The sequence below is a fragment of the Typopeltis vanoorti genome, chromosome 10 (genome assembly GCF_054136105.1).
Source record: "Typopeltis vanoorti isolate ZY-2024b chromosome 10, IOZ_Tvanoo_1.0, whole genome shotgun sequence".
Classification (NCBI taxonomy): domain Eukaryota; kingdom Metazoa; phylum Arthropoda; class Arachnida; order Uropygi; family Thelyphonidae; genus Typopeltis; species Typopeltis vanoorti.
Window position 1 is genome coordinate 60,666,455 of NC_143558.1, and position 12,194 is coordinate 60,678,648.

The 12,194-nt window shown below is 35.1% G+C and overlaps 1 protein-coding gene across 5 annotated transcripts in view; it reads left to right on the plus strand.

The window, feature by feature from the left end:
- The window catches only part of LOC150102448 (dehydrogenase/reductase SDR family member 7-like), a 149,545-nt gene that overhangs the window by 107,835 nt on the left and 29,516 nt on the right, over positions 1–12,194 (plus strand). For all 5 annotated transcript variants that reach the window (XM_090399697.1, XM_090399698.1, XM_090399694.1 and 2 more), the window contains exon 6: positions 11,271–11,390. In XM_090399697.1, the coding sequence (XP_090255823.1) occupies positions 11,271–11,390 (120 nt within the window). The remainder of the gene's footprint in view (positions 1–11,270; positions 11,391–12,194) is intronic.

Consider the following 12,194-nt stretch of genomic DNA (forward strand, 5'->3'; position numbering starts at 1 on the left):
TTAATATGACACTTTATGTGCAAAGACCAAAATGTTGCTTTGCTGGTAGAGTATTATTAACATGATACTTTGCCTGCAAAATATCATATTAATGAGAATTTACTGCAAGTGCTTATTGAAACTATAAACTTCTGGTCCATGGTAGACAGAGTTAAATTTTAGGAATCATATTGCCAAAATCTTAAATCATTAGAACAGACAAAGAGAATGTAGTCTTATGAATTTGAGTAATAAAGGACAAATAGGATCTGATAGAAACATAAAAGTTAGTAAGGAGATTTTACTTTGGAAATACTAGTGGTGGTAGTCGGTAGATGGCGTTGGTGTCGTTGTGGTTAGTTGGTGTATTGAAGGAGTTATAGAGCAGGTGCCCTCCCTCGATGAGTCTTTGGACTCCTGGAGGTGTCTAATAATAATAATGATTTTTCCTCAACAAGACTTTTCCCATTTGGGAATCTAACTGAAAGATGCATTTGCTGAAATAGCAAATGCACCATTCAGTTTGGGTTGCCTTCATTTCATTTCCATTGAAACAAACAAATTCAGTTATAATATTTTGGTTAAAGTCATTTGTATGTCAAATATTATTATGAAATATCATAATACATAAGTACAATAAATCATGTATTATGATATTTCATAATAATATTATAATATGAAGAAAGAAACACAGTTCCTAAACTTTGTATTATTTCTGTACACACAGAAAAGTTCACTAATCCGACCTTGAAGTATACTCATTACAACTCTGTTCTGCTTTTGATTTTTTGCTGCCATTTTCCAACTTGATCTTTGACAGTGATTTTTCCAACTTTAATATTTGGTTGATGTAGAAGTTATGGTTGAACATTGTTGGGGATTAGTCATTATGTAAAAATTATAGTGACAACTATGGTGTTGGAGTAACATCTTTACTTAACATGAAAATAAAATGACTACTCAAAGTTTCAACCTTTATATTAAGGTTATCATCAGATGTGTGTATGTATATATGTACACACACACACACACACACACACACACACAAGCTACACTTACCAGCTGCTGAATTAGAAACTTATATTTAATACCATGTTGGACTTCCTTTAGCCCTAATTACAGTAAATATATGCAGTTTCGCATAGATTCCACAAAAGTATTGGATTGCATCTGCATCATACCATGTGTTTTCACCAGACAGATACGCTAACCGAGTGGTTAGCGTATCTGCTCTCCAGCCAAAAGGCTGTGCGTTTGAATCCCGCCGTGGACATGGATGTTTGTGATTGTCTATGGAAATACCAGTGGTGGTGGTCGGCAGTAGATGGCATTGGTGTAGTTGAGGTCAGTTGGTGGATTGAGTGGTGGAGATAGAGTTGTAGATGAGTCCTCTTTGATGAGTCTTTGGACTTTCTGGAGCTATAAAGTAATAATAATAATAAAATGTGGCCTTAAGATTGTATTTTCTTAGTATTCTATTTATTTATTTATTTTGGATATTCCTTTAATGTAAAGAATGGCCATGGCCTTATTATAATCTCTTTTTTTAAACTTCTTGGGTGTATTTTTATAAAGAATTCTGTTAATCATTTTCCTCTGTAACCATTCTTTATAAAAGTTTTGCTAATTATTTGAAATACATTTTTAGAGCCTACTCATTGGAGTAAATCATTAACATTATGCTTTTAGTGTACCAATGATTCCTAGTTCTTGTGCCTAATGTAGTTATGAGCCTGTGTGTATGTGTGTGTGTTTCTGTGTTGTTTGTTTAGGTGGCTTAGGAAGGTGTTTCAAGTTTGGCAACCATGGGGCTAAGTCGTGAATACATCATAAAACATATCTGAGCCAACCAAACTTTCGGTTTCAGAATAGCTGAATCTAGACATCCTTGTTATATTCCATATAACACTGAATGAAAAGATTATTAGGATTTAGTCTCTGACTACTTTAAAAAATATAATTGAATAGCATATTCAGTTTTTAATGTGTTGTTTTTATTAATTTTTTTGTGTGTCATAAAAAACTCTTGTCACTACTTGACTACTTTAAAAAATATAATTGAATAGCATATTCAGTTTTTAATGTGTTGTTTTTATTAATTTTTTTTGTGTGTCATAAAAAACTCTTGTCACAGTTTTAGTTCAAAATAAAAAGTAATAAGAAGAAGAGTAAAAACAACATTATTTTTTTTTTTTTTTGTAAAATATAATTTGTTACATTATTTTTTGTTTCTAGAATAGCTCTTTATATTGCACATATTCTTCTGTGTATTGTTAAAGTTAACATTAAGATACTGTTTAGAAAGTTATTTTCCATTAAATCAAAAATATTCTGTTTTATCCAGCCTTCAGCTACTAGATTTTGCCATCTCTTCAGCTGGCAAAATCTACTTGCTACAGGCGAGTGGGTGAGCATATTTGTCAAGCTGTGATAATTACTATTTCACTTTGTTTTTCTGTCCCCAATCCTTCCACAAAATATCTTTCTTTGTCACCTGACATTACAATTAACATAATCTCGTCCCCAGAAGAATGTGATGATGGTGATGATGATCATTTGAATGCATTGCAACAAGATAAATTAATTTTATATTTATTGAGTGATGATATTATGTAATTTTTAGATTGCATGTTACTGTGTGATATTTGTGATTGGAACATAGCATTTGGTTAAATTTTTAGACATTATTTTAAATTCTCTGTTTCTTGTTTAGCACAATGAAACAAAATGGTGGTGAGAGGGAAATCATTGCATAGGTCAGTAGGAAAAAATTCGCAGACATATTATGCTTACTTCAGTGAGCGTAATATATATGCTAGGGGAGATGTTATGGATGTTTATGTGGAGAGGTTGAATAAGAGAGATAAGCAAGTGTGGGTATGTAAAAAAGTACGACATTCTTAATGAAGGTTTATTTTCTTGATCCTGAGAATTAGTAATAATATTTTTGGTTTATAGATCAAGTGTTAATCAATTATATTAACTTAACCAACTTAGCTGTTCAAGTACAAATTGTTGGAAATTAATGTTAACATCATCATCTACCAATACAGGTCGCTACCTACATTTCAGCTCCTCTCGCCACATCTCACATAAACTCAGCATTGTACACATGTTAAAGAAGAGAGCAATTCGCATCACAACAGACAACGAGACCCTTCAAGATGAGTTAACATTAATTTCCAACAATCTATACTTGAACAGCTATCCAAGAAGACTAGTCAATAAAGTCCTTTTCTCTGAACCACCACAAAAAGAACAAGAAGATATTCAATATATAAAAATTATTGCAATTCCGTTTGTAAGTGGCATCTCCTACAAGCTCGCCAACCCTTCAAACAACACAAAATAAGAGTAACATTTAAACCAATAGAATCTATTCGTAAACTACTAAGATCTCCAAAAGACAACCACCCTTTGTATAAATATGCTGGAGTTTATAATATTCCATGCTCGTGTGGCTCTAGTTACATCGGACAGACTTCGAGAAGCCTTGAAATCAGGCAAAAAGAGCACATTGGCTATGTCAAAAACAACAGACAGGACATTTCTGACCTATCGTCTCATTTCTCTGCAACTAACCATGTCATTGAGTGGGACAAAAGTTGTTCCCCTTACTTAGAGGAAGATTTTTCATTCAAGAATTTTCAAAGAAGCAGCCACAGTCGCCTGTTCTACTGTCAACCTTAACAGAAATCAAGGCCTAATACTCCCAGAAATATGGAAAATCCTAATCAAATCTTTAAAAACAAAAGAAATGAACTTTAATACAAGCCACAGAAAGTCCCTTAGCAACAGCTAGCTAATCTTGTACATGCGATACGTGTTTCACGCACGTTTGATACTATTTTATTTGTAATTATTCTAGTCAGTTTTTACAGTTATTCTTGTCAGTTTTATAGTTACACATAATTGTGAGATTGTTTCAGCCTATATGTAAGTGCCCTGAAGATGCCAACAGTTAAGGTTTGGCGAAACTAGTTGGTTAAGTTAATAAAATTGATCAACACTTGATCTATAAACCAAAAATATTATTACTAGTACGACATTCTGATGGAACGCAGGGGTTGTTTGAATCAGAGTAGGGAACATGGCATTGTAAGTGAAACAGATGTCGAGAAAGATTATGCAAATATTAAAGTGTGTGAAACTGATGGCAAAGAAATGATTGCGAATGACAATGAGAAAGTGTGAGAACGATGGTGAAAAGCAGACTGGAATTAACTGTTAGATTGCAAGCTGGGCTGACAGCAAAAAAGCATATGTGACTGATGGTAAGATGTTAAGAGTGAATGATAGCAAAAAAAATGACACAATGTTTTAATACCAAGTTGGTAAAGATGAGACAACAGATGGAGTGGATGTGGAGTGAGAAGAGAATTGTAGATATGTATGGAAAAGTAAATAAGACTGAAATGAATGATGTCAGTGTGAAAGATGTAATGAGAGACTTGCGAGTGGCATATGGAGATATGATTATTATAGATGTGGTGAACGAGAGGATGTACAAGATTTGTTTTCCAGGAATTAGAATGAGCAAAGTGAATGAGGCATTGGATATGAAGAGTACGTATGCAAAAGAATTGGTGGTGATAGTAGGAATGAATGAATCAGTTGGAAACAAGAAGAATGTAAGAATCATTGTCAGGAGACTGTTGACAGTGATGAGCTGAGACCGAGGGCAAAGATCATGAATGGTATGTTAGGGAAAATATTTGAAGAAAAAGCAATGCAGTTTGGGAATGTGTGGGATGAGTTTTGAGGAACAAATGGAACTGTACAAGAATAGACTGCATTTGAGTGGTTTTGGCATGGAGTCATCTAGAGAAGCTGTTACTAAAAGGGAGGTTGAGTGTGGAGAATGGATCTGAAAAAAAAAAAAGTAAAAAGTGATATGGAAAAGCAAAAGAAAGGAATGCTTATGAATTGGGTAGCATGAGTGTGGAGACTGAGAGAACATTATACAAGACTTGTGAGGAAATCGAGGAGGGGGGGAGACACAGAATGAGAAAAGACAATGCTCGAAGAGATAATGAATGTGTGTGTACAAAAGAAAGGAATGGGATGTGGAGCGAGTGGAGCATTTGGATTTGGAGAGGGTTCTGGGATGGATAATGAGAAAGAGAGAAAAAGAGAGGAAGGCAAGAAGTCACATCTAACAAGTGGTATCAATGGAATTTGTTATAGACCCAGAAATTATATATTATGTTTGTATACAAATGCTAGAAGTATCAGAAATAAGAATAAGGAGAATGAAATTGTTTCATTCATTGAGTTCTTTCACCCCAAAATTGGCGGAATAAGTGAGATGTCATTGGATGAGGAAGGCAGGATAACAGGAGGTGGAGTGCTGTTGATGATAGACAAGGAGTTGTGCCCATGCAAAGTAGAAATGTAAGAGAGAAATAGTGCCAGCAGTTTGAGGCAGTATTGTGTGAGATAGAGATGAATAGTATAATTTTTTAATTAATGGTTTTACACATGTAAGAGAAAACTAAATAGAATTAATTACTCCTATATATTTCACTCAATATGTTATGAGCTTCATTCAGGGAGAAAGCAGAAGAACTGTTAACAACATTTAAATTCTGAATTCAAGAATGAGTCATATAGCATGCCTATAGCATCACGTGTTTCAATTGCAGCTACACTAGAGGAGGAAACATTATTAAAGTTCAGAGACATGGATATAGATATATAATTGATTAATTAATAAAAACTATAAACAATTAACAAATACCCTATTCTTGCTATCTTTGGTTTTTTGGACAGACTCGCCATTCTGCTGCTATTAGAATCCAAGAACATCAAGATTATTTAAGGCCTGAATCCGAAGGTTCACACCTTGACTAGACATTGAGTTCACTGAAGCTATATCAAGACGTTACACTACAATAGGTTCAAATTCGATTGTGTATTTTTCAAAATGTGTGAAACCTACGGCATTGCCTTAGGGTTTCACATGTTTTGAAATATTAATATTATAAATATATCAATATTATAATATTAATCAGACAGACTGTATGCCGATCTCTAAGTTTTGGGAAGTGATTGCTGTTAATTGTTTATAATTTTTATTAATTAATGAATTTTACATCTGTACCCACATCTCTGAATGCTAATAGTGTTTCCTCCTACTGTACAGCTGCACCTGAGACACATAATATTATATACACTGTATGACTCGTTCTTGTATTCAAAATTTAAATGAATTTAAATGAATATAAAAATTACTAAAGTATAAAGAGCTAATAAGCTTCATTTCGGCAATGAAAACATTACTTAAATTAAGGGGATATTAAATCCCACATAGTTTTAAAACCGAATAAGAAACTCAAAGATTGGAATCATTTCTGGAAATGAAGCTTATTAGCTCTTTATACTTTAGTAACTTAATGGTTGCACCTGTTTGGAAAACTCGTTCGCAAAGTACATAAGTTCTTTTCGCTATACACTTTGGTATTAGGTCTAGCTGCTCACTGATGAAGCCTCAAAAAAGGCTGAAACCGGTCTGGGCAGTGACCTCCCTCCATAATCCATAATGTAATAACAGCATACATTTCCTAGGCAATGTATTTTTACATTATGGAAAATACCTAAGAATAGCGATCTGAACTTCTTCCTCCACCTTTGCAACGAGTTGCCCAGTAATGTACTATGTACTAGGATCACTTGCATTGGCTAACGCTAGTGTCCGCCGATACTTTATAGTTTACTATATTCGGCAAGAAACTCTCTGATTCTAATCTTTGAGTTTCTTATTCGGTTTTAAAACTATGTGGGATTTAATATCCCCTTAATTTAAGGAATATAAAAATTTTTGTTACCAGTTCTTCTGCCTTCTCCCTGAATGAAGCTCATGGCATATTGAGCGAAATATATAGGAGTAATCGTAAATTCTATATAGGAGTAATCATAAGTAAATTCTGTTTAGTTTTCTCTTACATGTGTGAAGCTGTTAATTAAAAATTCTACTATGTCTAATGCATCTCTATTAAACATCTGGTAATGTAGGTGGATGTTGCTATAGACCTAGTCATGCAGAGGGCAGTGATAGCAAAATATGTAAGCAAATTATCAAGCAAATAGGAAAAGGTTAATCATTATGAGTGATTTTAATTATGGGAATATAGAGTTAGGGATGATGAGATAGCATATAGAAGTAAAAAAAAGTGAATTTCTCAAGTTTTAAGTAATGTTGGAACCTTTTCTAAAGGGCAGTTAGATAAATAAAGTAGTAAGTGTGCAACATAAGATGAATGGTAGTAATTTATTTCCAAGAGGAGTACAAAAAACAGCCAAGGAGGATGCCTCGATTGGTAAGGGTTTAAAAAATGCAGTGCAAGCAACAGTTAGCTGATGAGGCCATAAAAATCCTAGGGAGTTTTTTTCGATATGTAACCAGCAGAAGATAGAATGATTATGGAAGGATTACATTGATTGGTGAAAATGGTAAAAAGGATAACCATTGCCAGAAGATATAATAAAGATATCAAATGAGCCATAAAGGTAATTCGCTTGTGAATGTGACATCTTGCAAATGTTGAAACTATGAATTAAAGATGTTAAGAAATTATATTCCTAGTTTAATCTTTTATTCAAGTGTAAGCAAACCAAGTTTGCGTGTGAAGTAACTTCGTGACTGGGCAACTCGTATATAGAGACTAATGACGTCACATCACTTGCCTTATATCCACAAACATTGTTTGCTTACACTTGGATAAAGGATTAAACCAGGAACATAATTTCTTGGCATCTTAAATTCATTGACATCTTGCAGAGTTTGAGTGCAATAAAAAGGGAGGAGAAGAGACTGACTATGAGAGAGTAAGAGGTATATGGAAGATTAAGTAAACTTGATCTGTGTGTAGAGGCTTAAGTGCTGTGAGGACATCATGTTGGAGGCTTAATGGATTGTATACAGCACTCAGATAGGATTAAAACAGGATTTAATACTTCCTATATTTCGTCTCAATCACTGAGACATCTTAGGGATTACAAAAAAAAAAAAAAAAACTAATGTAACATATACACAAATACCACACAATACTAAGCCCGACCACGTGGGTGACACTAAAGTCCTATCTAGGTGGAGCACCATCTAAGGGTGATTGTAGGTGGCCTGGAATGTAAGGTGGGATCTCTGATGATAAGTGTTTCCCAAATCTTAGGAAGCTTAATGCAGCTGTATTTATTAAGATTTGGTTGATTTCTGAGAGCTGCTGCTGCTGATTCCAAAAATAGTCTCTCTTTTTTGAATTTGCTGTGGTGGAGCATGGTGGTTTTTTTCCAGGAGATCCTGTGGGTTGTATCCAAGACATGGTCAGCCAGGCCTGACTGACCATAGTCGTGGTTGCAGATGTATGACTTGTGTTCCTCCAGGCAGATGGTTGCTGATCTGCCTGTCTGTCCAAAGTACGCCAGCTTACAGGAACAGGGTACTTTATAAACTCCAGGCACTGAGAGAAGAGGGAGCTGATCTTTTATAGAATGGATAAGGGTAGCAAGTTTGCAGCGGGCTTAAATGCTGTGTGTAGGTTATACTTTTTTAAAATCTTGGCTATTTTTTTCAGATGTGCCACGGATGTAGGGTATGGTGATGGCATTTCTAAACTCTTTCTGAAGAGAAGACCAGGGAATGGGGGGGGGGGGGAACTAATTATTTTTTTAATACTGTGATCGCTGTAGCCATTGGAGAGGAAAGTGTTGTGTATGTGGTCAAGCTCAGTTGTAAGGGCGAACAAAGATTGTGGGCTCTCTTGGTTAGAGTTTTAATAATGCCATATTGTTGAGCGGAGTGGTGGTGGTGGGAGAGTTTGTGAATGTATCTGCCTGTGTGCGTGGATTTTCTGTATACAGTGAAGGAAAGTGTACCGTTAGGAAGGCGTGTAACTAAGGTGTCTAGGAAGGGTAAACAATTGTTCTTTTCCTTTTCCATCGTAAACTGGATTCTTGGATGTACTGTTGAGGTGACTGAGGAAGGAGTCTAATGTGTCTGGGCCATGACCAAATAGAGAACACATCATCTACATATCTTAGCCAGATAGAAGGTTTGAGAGGGGGCTGAGTCTATGTCTCATTTTTCAAAATCTTCCATATAAAAATTGGCGAGAGGGGGAACCCGTGGTTTAGATACAACCCACAGGATCTCATGGGAAAAAAACCACCAAGCTCCACCACAGCAAATTCAAAAAAGAGAGACTATTTTTGGAATCAGCAGCAGCAGCTCTCAGAAATCAACCAAATCTTAATAAATACAGCTGCATTAAGCTTCCTAAGATTTGGGAAACACTTATCATCAGAGATCCCACCTTACATTCCAGGCCACCTACAACTGCCCTTAGAGGGCACTCCACCTAGATAGGACTTTAGTGTCACCCATGTGGTTGGGCTTAGTATTATGTGGTATTTGTGTATATGTTACATTAGTTTTTTTTTTGTAATCCCTGGAGATGTCTCAGTGACTGAGACGAAATATAGGAAGTATTAAATTCTGTTTAATACTTCCTATATTTCCGAGTGCTGTATACAATCCATTACGCCCCCAGCATGAGGTAAACTTGATGTTATAATACTATGGTGATGTATCACCTCAAAACACCAGGTGATGTATCACCTGGTGTTTTGAGTGAATGTGCCAAGGAGTTGACATCTGCCTTGATGTACTTATTTATTATTAGTCTTACATTGGGCTAAGTTCCAAAGGAGTGGAAGGAAAGCAAGATTTTACTGCTTCATAAGGGAGGTGCCTAGACTCCAGCTTCAAATATAGGCCAGTCTGTGTTTAGTGTTGTGGTTAAAGTGTTGGACACGTTAATGAGAACCAAGATCCAGAATTGGGTTGACAACAGTGGCATTCTCTTTGATGTACAGGATGGATTTGTTAAAAGAATGTCATGTTTTAGTAATCTGCTTACCTATTACAATAAGGTGTTGGACAAGGGAGTGGGATACTTAAATTTGTAAAGGCTTTTGAAAGATTGACACATAATAAGTTGACAGTTAAACTAGAATGGATGGGGTGAGATATTAGATTAATGCAGCAGATTGGAAATTGGCTATCTGATAGGTATCAGGAAGTTGTGTATTGGGAAAACAATATCCCCAGAGAGAAAAGTCAGTAGTAGTTTGCTTCAAGTGTCTGATTTAGGACCATTGCTGTTTTAACTTGTATATAAACAATATTGGGGACAGTTTGAATGGGGGTATTCAGTTGTTTGTAGATGATGTAGAGTTGGGAAGAACTGTGTGGAGTAGAGCATATATGGTGGATTTACTAGAAAACTTGAATAGATTGTGAATGGGCATGGGAGTGGGGTTAACAGATCAGTGTTGCAAAGTGCAATTTTTAAAATTAAGAAAACGAAAATAGGATGTTGAGTATATATTTGATGGGGATATATTGGAGGAGGTGGAGGAAGTAAGAGATTTGAGCTGATGGTGGACAGGGATCTAAAATTTAGAGAACAAATTACTAAAATTGTGAGGACAGCACATCGAATTCTGTAATAATACAAAGGGCAATGACTTATAGAAGTAAGGAGATTATGGTATAAGACCTTGATTAGGCCACATATAGACTACTGTGCACAAAGTTAGTCATTTAGTTTTCTAAAGTATGAAGATATATTGGAAAGGGTCCAGGGGTGATCATCTAAGGTGGTTTCTGGTATCTGTAGAATGTTGATTATGAAGAAAGGTTGAGAAGATGCAATTTACAGAGTCTAGTGAATAGGAGGCTTTGGAGGGGAAGATATGATTAAATTTGTAAGTTGGAAAGGGGTTTCTTATCGGATTAATGTTGAAGAGTTTATCATAGAATGGTGAGAGATAGGGGAGAACAAGAGTTCATCCTCAGAAACTGTATTAGGAGGGTGTGAGCAAAGGAGTATGGAGTGGTGAATGTTTGAATTCATTGCCTGAGTGAGGTGTTTGATGAGTATGTGAATGTATTCATGCCATATGATAAGCTGTTTATTTGACATAAGGACCTCCTGTAATGAGTCTTTGACTCCAAGGAGTTCTGAAGATAATAATAATAACAACAACAATAATCTTATTGCATTGATTAGTCTTTACAAAGCACATATTCACAGCTGAACTATGTCATCTGTGATGCAGTGAACCGTTATCAGTTTTTTTTTTTTTTTCATCTAAAAGTAAATTAGCCAGTTTATTATATTAAATTATTAAACACATATGTATTTTTTTTTCAGAAAAGATATTTCCTTTATTACTTTATTCTGCATTTTGTTTTAATCTGTATCTTTGAAAATTTTGTTTTATTGAAGGGATATTTTGAGTGCCTCCGAACAGAGTTAGCCAGAAGTGGTATATCAGTTACTATAGTAGCTCCTGGACCAGTATTTTCTAATTTTCTTGAGAGTGCATTTACAGATAAACCAGGACAGGTGTGTTTAAATTTTGCTCCCTTGGTATATTATTATTTTATTTTATTTTTTGATGTTATACAATCAGTATAATAGTAAGTTAAAATGGAACTGAATTGTAAACACAAAAAATAAATAAGTAATTTATTTATTTATTATTATTTATTCTTGTAATTAGGTACAGGTAATTTTCGTTATATGTGATTTCATTATTCCATGTTTTCGTATGTATGCAGTTTTATTATTGAGTTACATAAGGACTGTCGCTGTTTCCTCTACAAGATGGGAAGCTTCCATGCATGCTTTGTCTATCCCTGTCTGCTGTATTCAGGGCTCATCATCCATTTTGTGTCCCTGCTTTTCATTGGTCTATGTAGTATTTGCCTTTATCTGTAAATAACTTCTGTGCAAGAAATTATTTACAGATATTTATTTACTTCCTTTGAGCAAGATGTCTGGCAAGAGACAAACTAAGGAAACTAAGAATGAAAGAAGAATGTGAATGAAGATGGAATCAAGAAAATGCCTAGGAAATCCAATTCTACAGAGGTAAAATTGGAAGTTCTGAATCGGTTTGATAGAGGTTAGTATAGCATTAACATTCAAAGGGCCATGGGACTGAGATGGTGATAAGGCTTGATACAGTGCGCAGAGTGCTCAATTATTTATGATTACTAATGAAATCTCGATGTCATGCAATTGAGAAAATGGAAAGGATGCTTGCTGGCTATATGGATTGAGCATCAGAATCAGCAGAGCATGCCTTTGTCTGGGCCATACGAGAGATGGCAAAAAATTTTATTAAGATCTCATGAAAGATGAAAA